Below are 19,845 nucleotides of genomic sequence, written 5' to 3'. Positions count from 1 at the left end.
ATTATCTGTTTTTTGAAATGAATTATGTAATTAAATAATGGGTTCAGCACTGAATCAGCAGTTGAGGATCAGCTTGAATAATTTTTCAGTCTTAGTCCATTATAATCTACACTGATACTGTGACATTGTTACGAATTTCTAACAAAACAAACCTGTGATTGTCCAACACTGGGTTTCTCATTGTTGCTCAGTTTGTGTCGGATTCTGGCTCTACCCCTTCCCACCTTCCTGGAAGTTGGATCATCTGTTGCTCTTAATTTTTCAAAGTACTTCTACAAAAAAGAGGCATGAATGAAAACTATGTAAAATATAATTCATTCAGAAAATAATATTCTGCTTTTCTTTATCATTACTTCATGAGTTGCATACATGTGATCATATGTACTGGCTGTAGGGTTGGATACCGTTATGGATGAAACGGTATGATACCATACCGGTATTTTTGAAACGATACGGTATTTTTAACGGTACGGTACTATACCTTGATGAATGAGAATCCGGGTTTATTTTAATGACAAATATGCTTTCAATTATCACCGCTTATAACCAAACTTTCAATGTTATAATCTAAAATGTGTTAAATATATTCTATTTCTATAATTCAACCTTTTATTAAATTATGAACAAAACAAATTAATCTGAATCTCAATAAAATAAAAAAAAATATAAGAAACACCGTTGTCTAATTCTCTGCTAAATGACAGCTGATCGCTTCATCCGATCGCCATTTTACTTGGTATCACTAAACGACGAAGCATGAAAAATGGAGAGAGAGATGACATCACAAATTCGCAACAATTTTCCTTTTTAATTTACAATTTTTTTTTTGGTTTCTATTAATAAAACTGAAACAAGATTAATGTAAATATTTTTTTAATACGTGTTGGTTTTTCTCGAATATTGGTTGTAGAAAGGAAGTATCTTCCTTAATAATGATTTTGTTAATTAGCCTACCCTTTCAATGCACAGAGAATCAAGTTTAGCGAGTCTGGAATCTTTTTCAAAAATTAATTTTATTAAATCTATAACAATGTTTTAAAGATTATGAAATACCGTTATCAGTACCGGTATTAAATGAAACGGTATTTTACCGGTATTTTTGAAGTAACTATTCGGTACGGTACTGGTACCGTGTACCGGTGTCCAACCCTAACTGGCTGCACACAAAATATTAATGTCACATATTTTGGACCCCATTCACCAACTCACTGCAGTACATCAAAATTCACGGGAAATGAAAATTTGTGCCATCTTGTGAACTGTTTACTGGAAACCTCTATTTTTCTTTCATTCTTGCTCTCAGATTTTTTCCCTATATTTGTTAAAACTTTAAATCATTTAACAAATATAGATTCTACATTATATTGAAAATGTCAAATTATCAAAAAATATTAATTTTAAAACAAGGAATTTGAGGAGAATTTTAGAATTTAATTGCTTTATTTAAAAATTTCATGCTCAACATTTCAATTGATCTACATATGAAAAAAATGATTTTGTTTTACTATATTGTAGGAAAACTAATACAAGTAATACACTCAGGTAACATCTTGTGTATATCGGTAAGTATAAACAAGCAAGTGTCCTTCCCTCTGGGCTTCTCAGTCGCTTAGATTAAGCTCCTGCTCCACCCCACACCAAACTTCCCTGAGGAAAACCGAGCGGTTGAAAACTTTGGCCTTTAGTAGTATGTGTACCTGCTTCTCAATATGTAAGTGTAGTTGGGGTACACGAGGAACATCCACTTCGCTCAGTTTTTTCCCACGTCCGTAGCAGGTGCAGGTCAGAAATCCTTCTTCTTCCTCCTCCTCATCCACTTCACTCCCAAAGGGAACAATCTCCTCAAAGAAATCGGGGTCATCCAAGTTCCATCTTGACATGGTGTAGTCAAAACTGTACCAAGAATAGGCCTATTAATAGAAATAAAATGGGAAATAACTCTTCTTTATCAGTCTATGAGTATAGTTACATATGTTTAATCTCTGCGAGATCATGCAGATGCCGTAGAGACTAAAAATTTTGGTCTACCGGTACTGTCGAGGGACACCAGACCAACAGTTTTAGTTCCTATGGCATCTTGCCGAGATAAACATTATGTTCAGTTTTTTAAACATATTTGAAAAATAAGCAGTGTTTCACTTTGAAATATAATGCACCCAACCGACTGAGTGAGACTGAGATAAATAAAATATCAAACACGGTGACAGGTCCAGGAAAATCACTATATTTAGCAATATAGCTTAATTTACCTATATATTATAGCTTTATTTAACTATTTTAGAATAAGTTTCTGTTTTATGAAAAGCAGACCAAAAGTTGCATGAAAATTATGGTTGATATTTTTTTTAAAAGGTTTGATAAAAACAACCTAGGGCATAGATAGTAAAAACATTGCCTCTTTTAAACACTTTTTAACCAAAAAATGCATCTCTATTGTTTGGATAGCTGTCCCTCACTGGAAGTGCAATGAGGCATGACTAAGTGTGTTTGCCTTACATTGTGCTGAATTATTACCAATCAATATTATCTTGTTGAAAAAAACTGCTTTTCTTTGTTAAAATAGCTGCTTAATCACTGCTTAACTGTTATACATAGCCCAAAATCTTTTAGATCTTTGATTGCAATTGCACAAAAGGAGAAACATTTTTAAAGTGGGGTTTTTGGTGAATTGTTTTCAGTCCATTTCAAAGTTGAAAACTAATACTGCCTCATTATGCGACTTTTTGTCTGCTTTTCATAAAACAGAAATTTACTATGAAATAGCTAAATAAAGCTATGTTATATAGGTAAATAAAGCTATATAGGTAGATTTAGCTATATAGCTAAATATAGTGATTTTCCTGGACCTGTGTGAGTCACTGTCAAACATTGGATTGAGCGTTAACCATGTTAAAAGGTTAATGGAAAGGGGTGGGATTTTAGTATTTCATTAAAATTTTCAACTTAATGATAAATTCATTGGCCCAGAGATTAATTCATGTTTTCCACTAACCACAACTGCTCCTCAGCAAAGGAGAAATCTTCAGCTTCCCATACCATGCGAATGAATGAATAAACTCATTGAATGATAACTCAAGAAAAGTGCCGAAAGATTTAAATTTTTTATCCAATCAAATCAATGTTTAGCTTGGTTCCCCTATAAAGAAACAGAGAACCAGTGTTTATATCGGAAGCTCTCTGATTTTTCCCCAAGGTAATGGCAACTCCTTCAACAAGACAAATCACAAGAGCACCAGACAAAGGCATTTTTCCTTTGGACCATGAAGGTAATGGAGTTTATATTAATGTTAACTTAATGTTCCCCAACTTAAATTTTCAATACACCTACAAAGAAAGTGTAATATGTTAATTGTTTGAACTTCAATTTGAGGAAATTCGAACTATTAATAGAAACTGTGTAAAAAATTTATAAGCCATTACCAGATTAATACAGAGACATAATATCGTTTTTGAAGGGAGGAACTGACAACTTATCTGAAAAAAATGTTTGACAAGTGAAAAAATAGGGGTGATTCGAAAATCCTGTTTTAATATTTTATGGAGTTGAAAAAAGTGTGGTGGAGTTTCAGACGTTTTTAATTTACATAAATTTTCATCCTGATTCCTCTACATGCGACGATATGACTATTCATCAATAGCTGCAGAACTGTAGCTCTCTGCTTGAAAAAAATCGGACGTATAAAGCAGAGAGCTACAGATCCAAGCGTTGTAAAAACCTTCGATTTACGCCGACGATTTTTCGTCGCTACTGTAGGCATTTATTTCGTGTAGTTTAAACTTTCTCTGGCTCTTAGAATGGTAACCTATAATTAATCATATATTTAGCTATTTTTGTCGATACTTTATTTACCTTTTAGTGGTCCGAAACACTCCTGTATATAGTTTTATAATGTCGGTTTAAAAGAGTTCCATTTCGAAGTCCGTAACCACAAAGCAATATGTTAGCGTTGAAACACATGTAAAAGGTAAGTAAGTTGTCAGGAATTGAAGTTAAATGTTATGTATGATTAATTATTAAATATATTTTTAAGCTGGGGAATGTATAAAATACTAGCAAAATACACGAAGTGAGCGACGAAAAATCGTGGGCGTAAATCGAAGGTTTTTACAACGCTTGGATCTGTAGCTCTCTGCTTTATCTGTCCGAATTTTCTCAAGCAGAGAGCCACAGTTCTGCAGCTAATTCATCAACTAAATTTTGTGAAGGGGGGTTGTAAAAAGTAGTAACAATTTTCTGCAGGAAGACTTTAACAATGCAAAGCCGAGTCTATAATTATACCCCACACAAGAAGTTGCATGAGGTATAGATAGTTTTCGATAGGCCTGAATTTAGCGAAAGTTACCTCCCGTTGGCCGCCATATTGGAGGTCGACTCAGTGATTTTCCCTCTTTGTCTTACCAAGTTTAAGAAAATATAGCAGAAATATTTGGTGGAAAATCTTTATCAAATAATTTTTTTTAAATTAAGGAGGCTTCCAAAAATTTATATACTTCAGAAAAATAATGATTTCTAATTCAAAATAGCAAGTATAATATTTTTTAATTGGTTGAACAATGAAGGAATATGAGCATTTGGACCTCCAGTATGGCGGCCAACGGGAAGTAACTCTTGGTCAATCGAAAACTATCTATAATAATGTTTTTGACCTGTCGGTCAGTCACTGTCAGTCGGAGTCCTGTTTTTTTGTCAGCGCAACTCCTCATAAACTGCTGCACACAATTTCGTCAAACTTTGCAGATATTTAGGACACAATATTACTAGGAAATTCCGATTCCTTTATTTTTTCCAGGAATTTCCGCACTTTTACACTTAGATTTTAAGCCATATCTTGATTATAGAGATGAACAGTTTGTCAGCGCAACTCCTCATAAACCGCTGCACACAATTTCGTCAAACTTTGCAGATATTTAGAACACAATGTGTAGATGTGCATATTACCAGAAAATTCTGATTCCTTTATTTTTTTCGGGAATTTCCGCATTTTTACACTTGGATTTTTGGCCATATCTTGAATATAGAGATGAACAGTTTGTCAGCACAACTCCTCATAAACCGCTGCACACAATTTCGTCAAACTGTGCAGAAATTTAGGACACAATGTGTAGATGTGCATATTACCAGGAAATTATGATTCCTTCATATTTCCGGGAATTTCCGCACTTTTACACTTAGATTTTTGGCTATGTCTTGAATATAGAGATAAACAGTTTAGTTTGTCAGCACACAATTTCATCAAACTTTGCAGTTATTTAGGACACATTGTGTAGATGTGCATATTACCAGGAAATTCCGATTTTTTGCGGGAATTTCAGCACTTTGGCAATTGGGGAGGGTGGGGTATGTGAGCTTGCTCACTTTTTCTTTCATTATTTCTACCCTAGAGAAAAATAGAAAATTTTTCTTTAATTAATTTTTACTAATATATTTATTGATTTATGATTAAAAACTTGAATGTGAACCGTCCTGATTTCTTATGGGGCCATCTCAAAAGTTGTCAATCTTAACTTTTGAACCCTACAGGGATTTGTTAGAAAAACTCCAAATTATCACATTTTTTCTACATTTTTTGTATTTCTACCTTTCTGTCTATTTTGTATTATAATCATGTGTAATATTTGGGAAAGGTGGTACTGTTGCATATATGACTGCATGAAATTAAAAAGCTTCGCAAAGTAATATTCATTTGAATTAGACTCGGCCTTGTTAACTTGCCACTTAGTCTGACAACACCCACTCAGCCTCATTAATTTCACACTCTGACAGCAGCTAAGGTGTGACAGTGTCTCAAAAAATTTGGCTGTCCTCAGTATTTGGCCACCAGTGACTGAAGTACTTGACCCACATTTCTTTCTACTAAATAAAGGTATCCACACACAGAGACACTAATCCAGGCTCTTCCCTGGCAGGTCTCTCTTCTCATCTATTACATGTACATGTAATTCAGTAGTTCATCTCCCTTAGGAATACAAGTAATAAGACCTGGAATGATTATTAAAGTCAGATATCATTTACTATACTTGAAAATGGGACTATCAAAAATTTTAAGGAAACATTTTTAAAGGTAAAGGTAATGGTAAGAATATTTTTCTTCAAAATTTCAGGTTTATGCAAACAAGAAATGAGGCAGTACATGAAGTGCCTAATGTCTAATAACAGGGAAAATGCAAAATGCAGATCAGAGGCCAAGTCATATCTTCAATGTAGAATGGATAAGTAAGTTTTACAGCTTATATGTTCAAAGACAATTTTAGTCTAAATATATTTTCTAAAGTTGAAAAGTAGTATGTATATGAATGAAGAAAGTTGTTTTAAGTACCAGTATTTTCCCCTTTAATTTCTTCAGTGATTTGATGCAGAAAGAGGACTGGAAAAATTTAGGATTTCATGAAGAAGATAATGTGAAAAATCCAACTTGATGACATTTAGCAAATTTGTGTCATTTAAACATTTTTCTGTGATAAGGTCAATGTGAGATATATATGTATAGTAAGATACTCATATTTTATGGATAGAAACATGTCATATTTTTAGTCTCTGTATGGACTATTTCATATCAAATGATTCAAAATAAAATTTATAATTGTTTGTTAAATTTATAATTGTTTTGTTTTATGGTACATTGTATTATACTATAATTTCCTGACATTGTGGCTTGGTCCACAATGTCAGAAATAGATATATACTCCAATTAACACACCCTCTCATGCAGAAAGAGAGGTCAGATAGAGAGAGGGGAGAGACTTTTGGAGACTTTGAGGTACATGTTATATTGGTTGAAACTAACATGATATAATTTAAAACTAGGATACTATAAAACAGATCATTTATGATTACCTACTAATTTTATTTTTTGGAAAAACAGTCTCTTTAAGATTGAATTAATATGCACTCATATTGTTATGTGACAGTGTATAATTACTATAATTCATTTTCCTCCCAAAGACTGTCTTAATATGCTGTCTTTGAAAGACAGCCTAATCTCTTTAGCAAATACACTTGAAGAATTACCTGTGTGGCATAGTGTTTAGAGGAGGTCTGACATTTTTATGAAGTTGTAAAAAAAGTTTTGAATTCCCTGCCTTGTATGGAAAATAGTGGAGAAAAGTCCTTTACATGAAGCCTATTGCTCAGTAAGCAGATCCCCCGTTGCAAAGTCATGAGTAGAGGTTTACAATTTCAGCCTTTCACTGGGCTTTTCTCTAGTTGTAAGCTAAAAGGCCAGCTATTCCTTTGGTATCCACAAACTAGTCAAGATCTATAATATCTTTAATCTCGCAGACCCGTAGCAAAGTGCGCGTGAGGAGGGAGTCGGAGCAGGGAGAGAAACCTCCGGAAAATTTTAACAAGCAAGAAAAAAAACTTCATATTTGAAAATGTGATGGGAGGGGGGTTATTTAGTTGGATTACAGTAATCTTATCTACATGGCCATCCTTGTTTAATTCAATTTCTCAACAAAAATATGCCTATCATTTGTTTCATTGCTTTTATTCATGTCTGTTTACATGTATTAATCAAGTTTCCACCCAGCAAACGTAGTTCTTGCATGCCAGTCAATGCTGGGCACGTACGTAGTACAAGCCATGATTGACCGAATGTAGACATCGTCGTGCTGGTTTAAGGACACTACGATAGTCCCTGTTTCAGAATCGTAATCTCGACTGTTACCGTCCGTCTCCCCAAAGCAACTACTGACTATGTCGTCGTTCACATAAATGGCGAATGCAGTTTTACCATGCTCACCGGTATAGATAGTCCACGTAAATACGTAGAGCCCAGTCGCGGGGGCCGAGAACATGCCGCTGTGTCTGTTGTAACCTCCACCCAGATTTGTTGTGATGGTGTCGAAGATAAGCATGTGATGGTTACTTGGATTATGCTCTGATTTTGACATATATGCATAGAATGCAATTGGAGTTCCAGTGCCAATTGCCCTTTTACCTTTGCTCAAAGATATCTTTCCTGGTGATTCTGAAAATAAAAATCACACCAAGTTGAATGGGCTAACAATTGTCTAGACACTAAGGAACCTTTGCCATCAACTTAATTACGTGTCCAACTTATAATAAATTATAACAATGATTTCTCATTGTCTACATAGTTTCCATCGTCGGAAACCCACGGTCGGTCTCGCTTCTCTTGAGGTAAGAGAAGCGAGACCGACCGTGGGTTTCCGACGATGCATAGTTTCAAACCTTTCAAAGTTTTCTTATTGTATATTAATAAAATTTGCATTACTATAGTTTAGTAAAATGGTATCTTATACTCTACGTACATGTACATAATATGTTAAATTTTTAAAATTGCTTATTTGAAGCTTTTTAAAAAAGAGATTACCGCTCATTTCAATCTGTCCAGATCCTGAAGAAGGAATTTTTTCTTCCTTTTCCTCAGATTTATTCTTCGCCGTAGTGGACGGAGATGTCTGTAGGTCATCAACTTTATTCCGTAAGGCTTGGTTTTCAACTCGTAATTCCCGGATCGCGCGCTCCTGACGGACAATAATGGTTCTCAATGCTTGATTGTCAATTTGTATGTCGTGAATCTCTTGCTCTTGTCGCATCAGAATGCTCCGTATCTCACGAAATTCATTTTCGATGTTAGTGTCTGCAAAACTTACTGACAGAAATACTGACAAAAGAAATAGCAAATAAATGATCTTATTCATTTTCACCACGAACAATGTGTAATTGTACTAATTTCAGGAATGTTAGATAAGAAACAATATAAAACAGGTCAATGAACTATTTACCTAATAAGTAACCAATCCGCAACAAGTAATTTAGACCAAAACAAAATTGTTCCCTCTTTTCAAGCGATATATTTTTCTATTTTTGTAGGTAATAACATAATCGAGCTCAAGATTACGGAATTTTTAAAAAAAAAGTTTTCAGTTTCAAAAAAAAACCCAACATGTTTTGTAATATTTACGCAACAGTAGAAAATGCTGGAAATTACAGAAAATTGAAGTTATTTTTTTATATGATATACCATTTTGTTGTACAAGTATTTGATGACTCCCCATTCCCCTTCTCTACCTTATCTGTAGGGTAAATACACATATTTAATTATTTGTATTGTGTGCATAAAAAGAGATGACGTTGATTACTCGACAGTAATATGAATGTCCCTATAACTATTACCTATTTTAGTCAGAGTGGAACGAGTTCTGAAAATAAAGACTTTTTTCATTGAAATATCAATTATGTGAAGATAACGAACAATATTTGAGCTCAAGAGTCCATTAAACATTACAAAATGGGAGGGGAGCAAACACTGGCCTCCACAACATCGAAGGTGTGATCAGGTGCCACGGAGGAGTGATCATCCCCTGCTGAACGGTCACACCCGCCGTGTGCCCCTTGTCATGTTCGCAAGGCCGTAACAACCATTGAGGCAAGTGAGGCAAATGCCTCACTAAAATTTTACAGTTTTCTAAAAAGTGAAAAAGTTTTACATTGAACTAATATGAAACATAAAATTATGTGTCTTCATAGTAAATATTTATTTTCAACTTTTGTTTCAATTTTTCCAAATCGTTCATCTTACCAGTTTTCCATTTAGAACGCATGTAAAATATAATTCAAACGTTTGTTTTGTAAATTGATTGTTTAACACCCCTTCTAAGATTTTATCATTCATATTGAGACACCACTACTTGCCGGTGGAGGGCTGCACTGGGCTTTCCGGGTCATTGAAGATGATTGAAGAGTGAGAGAACTTTTTTTGTGTCATCTCTTACTGTGGCATACAATGTAGGACCTCGGATTTTACGGTCTCATCCGAAGGACCTGTCTCTACATCCTGTAGTGGGATTCGAACCCGCGATGTAAGGATCAACTCCTTAGTCTTCGACTCTACAGCATACGCTATAACCACTGTGCCATGCGGGCGAAAAAATACTTTCCAAAATTAAATCTTTTGTTTTCTAATACCCAGTTTCAGGACCCCCCCCCCCCCTGGAAACCCCCATCACTGACCATCAGGTACTACCTTTGCCCCGACTGGAACTAAAATGCCCAGCACCTTTGCCTCACTAAATATTTGAGCCTAGTTACGGCCTTGGTTCGGGATAACCCCTGGAAAAATCCGTGGACAACTCAGTGTGTAAATAATGGCCAAATAATGGACAATTAGTATGAAAAAAGTCAGCATTTGACTTAATGGTAAATTGTATTTGCTGACAAAGCCATTGTATCTACCATAGAATTTACGAAATGACGACTTTATACGAGACTGCTGATTTCCTTGCTTCTTCAACTGGTTTTCCAATAATTTACCTCGTTTAATAAATGTTCGTATGTAGAACATGATTTCACGTATCGAATCGACTGAGATATATAAACTCCGTATGCAGACGGCAAAAGTAAATTGCTGCATAAACAAGGGAAGTTGACGATTGAAAAGTTTAAGTCAGGCCAAAATAAAAATTACCTTTGTTTCCCCTAACGCGACCGACTCAATTAAATCGCACCGACTGAAAAGATTTTTTAAATAAGATGATTCAAAAATTATTTTTATTGTTAACCAAGTTAGATAAAATACAATTTCATCAAAATCAGTTTTTATAAGAATGGCCCACATTGTTCTACTGTGATTTTCAAGCATTTGTTGGAAACAAAATGGCATCCAGATATGTGATTATAGGGTATTAGCTCTTCATTAAACAATGGCGACGTCTCATGAGTTTAGCTAATTGGAATCCTTCACTATTGAAACAATTTAATAATAAAATTTATCATGACTAATTAAGAGTATTTCGGAGGTGTCTTGTCGTCTCCATATGAGTGAATAAAGTTTCGAAAAGGACGTTAAACAACAACAAACCTGTCTTTGAATTTAAGGTACGTATACATGGTAAGGTCCGCCTCATTAGTAGATGAGGCGCCCACCTAGTGAACGGATCATTCAATTTCACTGCATTTTATCTAATTTGAGTTTGATCTAATAAACAATTTATCTATATGTTCCTAGGTTTACTATATGTTTACTATAAGATATTATGGAATCATATATAGGAGTTGTTGTAAATATGTCTGCATATTCATCCTGATCAATATAATTCAGATGTCCTTTCTTCCTGCCTTTATTTAGTGGTTAAACTTCGTGACTATAACATAGTATACAGCGTTTTATCATTTGTAGGTTTGGTTCAATTAAATATTGTTAAAATACTCTTTCCAAATAGTTTTGAAATCATTTTCAGCTTCCTGATACGTCCAGTGTATTTGTCTTGAATTTGGCCCTTGAAGTCTTTCTTAACTTTTAATTCCTTCGAGATTTGTTAGGACGACATTTAAACATTTCCCCATTGCTCCAAATTTAGACGTACTCTGCACTTTTTTGCCATTAAGCAGTGGGGGATTTTTTTTTCTTGAACCAGCATCTTCTGCGATACTGGACACAAGTTTTATGGTCCCCTTTGAAGGACCGTTCCCAACGTTACTCATTGGGATTTGAGCCTGCGATTTAAAATTAGCCACTTCTTAAAGCAAAATGCTCCCGAACCACTGCAAATCTCATAGCCCTCAAAAAATACATTGATTGTCTATAAACTCTGAAGGCCGATGAAAGGTTTGAAAAAAAAATACGCACGTATGTCTAGTCTTTGCGAATTTGAGAATCTTATCTATTTTATTCAATTTAAATGGCGTGAGATATTTCACAAATTCAACAGTTGTGAATTCATTAACCATGAAGTTTGCTTTTAAACGGCATATGTACTTTGTTTTGTTCACAAATCGCTTGATTTTGTACTTTTCTTATATATAAAGTTTATTTTTCCATTTATCAAAGCTACTGTCAGAAAATAAAATTGTTTACCTACCTACCGACCCAACTTGAGAATTTAGGGTCGGGTTAGGGGAAACAAAGATATTTTTAATTCCGGCCTCATATCGTTTATCATAAAGCTTTTTATTAAGTGTCAATTAACGTCTTTTCAAGTCAAACATTCAACCATGAAACTTAACATACAAGTACGAGGGTTGTCCCAAAATTTCGTAGACTGAGCTCATATCTTTTGAAGAAATTTATGTATTTTTATAAAATCTTCAGAGTGGATAAAGCTAGTTCTTGGCAGATAAATTACAAAGTTTTATAACGTTTGCTTGAAAACTTTTTGAGTTATATGATTTAAAGTGATATCGTTCTCTAACACCCGGAGCAATCTGTAACGTCAAAAAATACAAATATGTCAACGTTTCAAATTTTTGGAGAAAATATTTCAATTACCAGAATCAAATTCTTAAATTAAACGAAACAGTTATAGTTGTAAATGTGTAAAATCTTAATTACTTTGATATGATCAAACATTAAAATATGTAATCAAAGTATATGCATGTACAGGTATGGAATAATAATTATTTATTAACGCTATATTCTACGGGTTTTTTTTTCGCGGATTTTCTCTTTTTGAGTTGCACAATAGAACTCTTGCCCATTTCTTAGCCCTGTATTTTACTGAAAGGAAAAAGAAACGCAGGGTAAACTTTTGAGGTGAATTAAATTTGTTTTTCTTAAAATACTTTTTAGTTTTCCTATCTAACTTTTAAAATCATCTTTCAAAAAGATATAACCAAATTCTCATATGATTTTGTGTAATTATTCATGAGTTATTGAAGCTCAAATGACGATACCCCCCAAAAGGGAAAATCGAAAACTCTCATTATCTTCAATGTCCATCTCGTGCATCTGTCAGTCTTATTTCTCCTTTGCATGGAATTTCATCAGAGTGTTTATCTTTCAAACCCTGGCTATATTTAGCATGGGTAACCACGCAAAAAAATTAGTCAAACGGCGCGCGCATGCGCCAGCGAGAGGAATACAACAGTAAGTTGACTAGCTCAAAAAACCAAATAACGGAATTGTTTTCTTTCAAATTTCGTATGAATGTAATGATTATAATCATGTACACTATATTAAATGGCTTTTTTGTGGTAGTAAGGTGGCGATTTAAGAGATGGCAGGACGAATAACCCGCTCGTAACATGGCTCTGTTTCGCGTTAACGTCATCGTCATGGTTGATTGAAATCCACTCCAGACCATCTCTGGCAACGGCTAAAAAGTTTTATGGAGGAAAATTTACAAGAGACTGCTTAGTAAACCGTTGTTGCCTTTTTCATTAATTAGGCAATTCGAAAACAAGACGCCATTGAACATCCGTAAACTGTGCCAAGATTGTAATGGATTCATAATGTCTCTTAATATTGAAAAACGATGTGCATACCTCATAAGCATCAAAAAATGCAACAAGATTTGTGGACAAACACGTCGTTATCAAATTGCACGTGTTTTGGGCTTTTTAGCGTTTTCCCTACGTGACGTCATAAATTTTACGGTTGAGTAATTCTGAATACTGATTTTGATGCACAGTAACTAAATTTCCCATCTGTATAATTTTCGTAATTTTCGGTCATGTGGTCAAATTTTAATCGACAATTATGCTACCCTGCGTTTCTTTTTCCTTTCAGTATATTTTGGCTACTGTCATTCACATATACGCAGAGAAACTGTTTTAGTCATTTTAAATACTAAGGACGAGAAAAAGTTTCCTAGTCTACCAAATATTTATGACTGGTACATTTCTGTAAGAATTAATTTAGGATCAAAGCACTTGAACATTGTCCAGTGCGCCGCTTGTGCCAACGTAGCCGCCTTTTTTCAAAAAGTCGGATTTCAACCCCATGTTTATAAAACGTTATAAAATTCATATTTATCAAAGCACAAACACCAAAATTTGAGGAAATATAGTTAATAAAACAGTATTGAGAATTTTCACTTCCATTAAAAAATTACATGGTAGTAATCACTTTTCCGTAGGATTTTAAATATAATATACTAAATTTTAATTGCAACTTTCGGGTATTGCGCCGCCTTCCTACACCAGACAATGAAATGTGTCTTTAATATTGGAATAATTTGTATAGTTACTCCATATTTGTCCATAAATTTATTAGATAGTGATGGTTTAATCTATATACGAAGTTTCATTAATGTATGACATAAGGTTCCTACAAAAAATGCAATGCTTGTCTACGGAATTTTGGGACAACCCTCGTATGTGTCAGACTCTGTAATATCTTTTATTTCAAGCTTACCCACATAGATATTGTCATTCAGAAACTCGTGCATCTATTTAAAATCAACCTAAGAGTACTTGTGTGTACAATCAGAATATTTTTTTAACAAAGTAATTTTACAAATGACAATGTAAATAATTTTATAGTTACATTGATATTGAAAAAGCGGCTCTCTATATGATAGCCTGGACTTTCATTTATCGTGGTCAGGTGAATGGTTGTGTATAAAGTTGAAAAGTCGTAATTTTTTGTAGATTTTGGTAAAATTTTGTTATCGCAAATGTTTCAAAAGTTCCTTGGAAATGTTGAGTATCCCACATCTGATTTACACCACTTGTCGAATATGTTGTCGCACACTGCTCTTGAATTTCTCTTTCACTACTGTTAATATCTTAGTGAGGAGTAAAGAAAAAGGCTTGGTTGAACATTTACTCGTAGGTACTTGTGGACAGGACCCCCCACCCCACCCCGATATTCAACCCCGGGGCTTATTGGACATTTTTTTCAAAAATTATTAGGGCCCCGCAAGGATTTGCGGGTGCCCTATAGTAATCACTCTGTCTGTCCGTCCGTCCGTCCGTCCGTCTGTCTGTCTGTCTGTCTGTCTGTCCGTCTGTCACTCTTCCGTCCACAAATTTTCTGTTTTTTTCTAATAACTTTTTTTATGGTTGCCCAATCAAGTTTAAATTTGGTATGGTAGTTTAATAGGCAGAAAGACATATTTTGATGCTAAGTTTGATTCTGTATGTCTTCTAGTTTGGAGCTGGGGTGGTGGGGTAGATTCCTAAACTATGCATAAGAATGAACGGGCAACTTTTTTTATGGTTGCCCAATTAAGATCAAATTTGGTACGGTAGTTCAGTAGGCAAAAATACATATTTTGATGCTAAGTTTGGTTCTCTATGTCCCTTGGTTTGGAGCTGGGGTGGTGGGGTAGATTCCTTAACTTTATATAAGAATGCATTGGCAAAGAGAGATAACTGCTGAAGATGTTCCCATTCAGTAAACTGAATGCTACTAGGAGTCCCATGAGATTAATTAGCTTTCCTCCTGAAGAAATTCCAGAGCATTATCTTTATCTGTCACTTTGAGATTAATTACCACCTCTGTCTGCAAATGAAGTTTGTTTTGAAGTTAAATCAATTTGGAATTCTATGAAATACTCTGATATGTGGATTTAAATATAAATTTTTATTATTTATTTTTGTTTGATAGTTATGATTTCATTGAATCCTAAAAAAAGAAATAGATTAAAGAAGATTTTTTGATTTACCAGGGTACTTTTTTTTTCACTTTTTTCCTTTTTTTTTAAATATATTAATTCAAGAATGTTTTTAATTTTTAATGTAGTTGTATAAAAACTCCGTTCTATCATTAATACTGAAAAAAGTCCTTATTGTAACTTTAGAAGAAAATGATGAGAGAGGTACAATTAATCCCTTGGGATTAATTATCTAGCCTGCTGCAGAAAATTTAGTAGGCTTCTCTTTATCTGTCACTTTAAGATTAATGAAAACCTTTGTCTGCAACTGCTGTTTGTTTGAAGTTAAGGTCAAGCCTTCATGATATTTGCATTCATTGAAGGCTGGCATTTTACATAACACAAGATTCAAAATTGTTTAAATATAAATTCAATGTTAAGTTGTTCTTTACTGCCTAATGTAAATACAAGAATATTATTTTCAGGTTTTTGAATATTCAGGAATTAATTATGTTGAAATTTTAAGAATACAGTTGCTGTTGCTTTTTCTTTGTACATTTATTAATCATTCTGTAAGCTGCACCCTTTTAATTCTACCCCATGGCGGGGCCCTTGCTGACTGGTCAGTTTTCTAGTATTTATTACACTTATTCATCATGTGTACAATACGAAAAAATCGTCAAAACCCTAAAGCAATCGCTCCACAAAAAAAAATACCCCACTATACATTCTGGTGTAAATTTTACTTCTTCCCAATTCTACTCCCGTGCTCCTGGTCAGGATTGCAACTATGCATTGTTGTTGTCTTTTGAGCTGGCTGACAACACTGTGAAAGCACAATTGCCAACGGACGCTGTAGAAACGCCAAGGAAAGGCAATGATCAAAGTGACAACTCGATCCATGCTGTCATTGTGTAATTGTAGTCAAAACTAGAGCAAAACGAGTAGGTCTTCCGTCCTGTTTGACCGGAAGTAACTTTCATTTTAAAAAAAAAAGACTAAATACAACCAAAAACTGTTTAAATCCTCCAAATCTATGTTAACTAATGCAAAAATAAGCCATTTTCCTACTTCCGTTTTAACCGGAAGTGACGATGACGGACGTAAAATTAAGTTTTATGCTCCCAGTGACAGATGTTACCAAAAAACTTGTAAGAACGGCAAAAATACGCGTTTCCCGACTACTTCCGGTTTGGCCGGAAGTGACGACGCCGGACGTATTTTGACGACTTGAATAGATTAAGCTTGATACAATATTTTAAACAACTTTGCTTCTTTAACGTTTTACAAATTCTCACTCCTTTTTGAGATATAAAAGAAAAACTTTCATTCTGGATTTTTACACTATATTTCTAGCAATTTAAAGTTAACAAAGAAGATGGAATCATTATTTTAATAGAATATATTTGGTGAAAGGAACACAAGTGAACTTGTGATGAAAATTTATTAAACGAAAGTCAAGCAATAAAAAGTTAAGTTTGTATTTTGAAAAATAAATGAAATGTGACAAGTCAAGTCACATAAAACAAAGACAGGTTGTAAAGCTCACACACAGACACACAAACAAACGTTTTGGTAACTCTGAATAGTCCAGAGTAAAACTATATTTTCTTGATAGAAGGAATGTCCAGTACATCTAATGTTCATGTCCGGGATAGTCTACGGCGGATCTAAAAACTGACTCTCTCACAAAACATACGGGATTCACTCAAACTTCAAATAACACATTGACGCAATTTATATCACACATACAAGTCGGACGCTCTTTGATGTAGAGGATTGACACTAATTCCTTAGATAAATACTGAGTGACAAATTCCTTTTTACCATTAAAATAAATTATTTTTATAAAATTAAATTCTCAGGAACGTAGCAACACTTTTTCCCCCAACATTACCTCTACTATAGGAAATGTTCATTGAAAGGATGGTTGCCCCCCTCCCCCCCCATTCTTAATTCTTAATAACATGGCAGAGGCGTAGTCACAAACTTCAAAGAGGGGGGGGGGGGCTTAACTCCAGAAATTCTTTGACAAGCAAAAAAAAAACAACAAAAAAAACAAGATTGAAAGTTCCCCAATCTCGAAAATCCTATTTCGTGTGTGTGTGTGTGTGTGTGTGGGGGGGGGGGGGGGGGGGGTAATGGCCAACTTTTTCAAAGGCAAGTTACTTTCAATTCCATAGGTCTTGACGATTTAATTACTAAATTACATTACTATATTATACAACTATTACTTCCAGAGAAATGCTTACTCAGTTTGTTCAACATAAAAAAAAATGCCAAAAAATGAGGTTTAATATTATTTCAAAATAGCTGTGATTTTGTTCTACATTAAAAAGTGGGTAGGCAGAGACATACTCTTGCCCCCACCCCCCCCCCCCACCCCCCAGATCTGAAAGTTGGGGGGGGGGTTCTAGTGTCCCCGCTTCCCCCCCCCCCTGTGACTACGCCTATGCATGGTATTTTTTATAGCAATAATAAAAAGGTCTCTTTAATTTCATTATGAATATAATTTGACTTTTATAGCTTGCAGGCTTTACAATTTGTTATTATTCTTTTCCCCTTTCTTGGTTGAAGAAGGGAATGGAATGGAATCAGCCTAGCCTGGTCCCCTGTCTCATCCTTGCCAAGGCAGGAGAGCCAGGTGGATTACATTCTATGCTTTCCTTTGATTGATCAGAACAATGCGCGCCAAATAGTGGCTTTTTGAGCCGTTAACACCCCTGTCAACGCGCGATCGGCAACGCAGATCAAAACATTGAAGAAGAAAGTATTGTAGGGGGTAAATTTATATAGTTTTGTATGTGCTGGAGTGTAACCAGCTGAAACTAAAAGTAGAAAAACATTTAATTTAGATCATTTTCTACAGTTTAGGATTTACCGAGAGTAAATTTGTTTCACAGTTTCTGTGCAAGTGCTACCGATCAAATCGACAATGTTCAAAACATCAAATTTTCATGCTTTGATATAGTTTATTGCTGTTATTACCTGCATGCGAACATTTGCTGCTTTTGTTGTGTAACGGTTCTTGGAAGTATATACACAACTTTTTTCAGTTATGTCCCTTAGTTAAATTTCATCCCGATAGGCGTCGCAGAAAACAGCCGCCATTGCGTCCGTGACGCTGCATAAACAAACTCTGTAGCAACCATTTCAGTAAACATGTGAACGAGTGTAATTATTCAGCGCACTAGCAAAGTGCAATAAACATTTATGATATTCTTGTTGAGATTTTGTTTTTGCATAGAATTTGAATAAAAAATCGATGCAAACATGATACATAGCAGTTATCGGATGATTTCGTCACTAAACTAAAGGACGTCAAACCACACGTCCAGTCACAGGCGCGGATGCAGGATTTTGCGTTAGAAATGGGGGAGGGTAATTATAAGGCAAGGGATTTTGGTACAGCCGAGGTCTTCAGCAGGTTGGTATCTGGGAAGGGGGAGGGGGTAGATTCCCGAAAACCGACACATAAATGACGGTCATCGCAATTTTACCTTCAATGTGTAGGCTTTGAGTAGTAAAATGTATTGTCATCGGACTTGAAAAGTTAAACTGAATATGTTGTGAGATTAGATCTAACGCACATGTGCCTGGGTATTATATTACTATACATAGAGCTATTGTCTTATTTTCAGTATACACAAGATCAGATGGTTAAATATTAATAATTTTCCAATTCCTAAACTGTCAGTTTTAAAAGGATCATAGCAAAATAGTCAAATTAAGCATCGGATATGTAGTTCTGCATGACAAAACTAAAAAACAAACCCTCCAAAAAAGGTATTTGAGATTGATTTCATTTTAACTTTTTTAAATTAAAAAAAAAAAACATTTCCAAAGTCTGCATATAACCATATGCATCATCCCGCAAAAGTACATTTTTTTTATTTACGAAAAAAATTACAGTGAAAACTGTCTAATCCGACACCTGAATAATCCGACACACTGTGCATTCTGACGTTAAATTTCTTTCCCAGTTTAGTATTTTCCTTTGATTTTAACACTGTGCAATCCGACACCCTGTCTATTCCGACACAAAATTCGTCTCCCATTGCATGTCGGATTAGACAGGTTTCACTGTATCATAAAAAAAATCTTGAACAATGCTGACAATTTTTTTTCTACATGTACAATATATTTTTACATAAAAAGTCAGTATACGTTCATCATTGTTTTACATTCTTTTAACGTGTTTTATTTATTAATTTTTACAATTAGGCCTATATTAATGATGAAGACAACGAGAAAATAACATTGTTTGCGCCTCATTTCTGTTTTAAGATATTTAATATAATTAACATTAACATGTGAGACTTTTTAAAATAAAAATAAACATCAGTACATGTATTTATATCATAATTTCCCTATACCCCGAAATACACGTACGTATCAAATTCACAGCATAATTTAAACACTAGAAACCAAATGACCCTATTGGTTATAGGTGAAATTCACGAGATAACCAAGGTATTTCTATTGTCAATAATTTACTAACCGATGTATTTTTATTGTCGATGATTTTTTTTTAAGTAACTTTCCGTATCAGTGAATTCGAAA

At 34.5% G+C, this 19,845-nt stretch overlaps 3 protein-coding genes across 3 annotated transcripts; 1 reads left to right on the top strand and 2 right to left on the bottom strand.

The window, feature by feature from the left end:
* Positions 1-152: 152 nt before the first annotated feature.
* LOC134278922 (uncharacterized) lies at positions 153-3,065 on the bottom strand (the record flags this gene model as incomplete). The annotated part of the gene is made up of 3 exons (XM_062761231.1): positions 2,993-3,065; positions 1,698-1,910; positions 153-272 (listed from the first exon to the last, which is right to left on the bottom strand). Coding segments are annotated over exons 2-3 (303 nt in total), but the record flags the coding sequence as incomplete, so codon positions are not given.
* A 55-nt stretch (positions 3,066-3,120) lies between these two features.
* Positions 3,121-6,586, top strand: LOC134278924 (cytochrome c oxidase assembly protein COX19-like). Its single transcript, XM_062761233.1, has 3 exons — positions 3,121-3,266; positions 6,103-6,214; positions 6,345-6,586. The coding sequence occupies exons 1-3, from the start codon at positions 3,197-3,199 to the stop codon at positions 6,415-6,417; spliced, it is 255 nt and encodes an 84-aa protein (XP_062617217.1). The 5' UTR covers positions 3,121-3,196; the 3' UTR covers positions 6,418-6,586.
* A 921-nt stretch (positions 6,587-7,507) lies between these two features.
* On the bottom strand, positions 7,508-8,596 carry LOC134278923 (complement C1q-like protein 2). The gene is made up of 2 exons (XM_062761232.1): positions 8,337-8,596; positions 7,508-7,970 (listed from the first exon to the last, which is right to left on the bottom strand). The coding sequence occupies exons 1-2, from the start codon at positions 8,560-8,562 to the stop codon at positions 7,510-7,512; spliced, it is 687 nt and encodes a 228-aa protein (XP_062617216.1). The 5' UTR covers positions 8,563-8,596; the 3' UTR covers positions 7,508-7,509.
* Between the last annotated feature and the right edge of the window lie 11,249 nt (positions 8,597-19,845).

The sequence above is a fragment of the Saccostrea cucullata genome, unplaced genomic scaffold (genome assembly GCF_032062105.1).
Source record: "Saccostrea cucullata isolate Sc308-1 unplaced genomic scaffold, CSIRO_AGI_Scuc_v1 ctg6296, whole genome shotgun sequence".
In the NCBI taxonomy this organism is placed as follows: Eukaryota; Metazoa; Mollusca; class Bivalvia; order Ostreida; family Ostreidae; genus Saccostrea; species Saccostrea cuccullata.
Note: the sequence above shows the minus strand (reverse complement) of the source record. Positions and strands in the feature narration are given on the sequence as shown.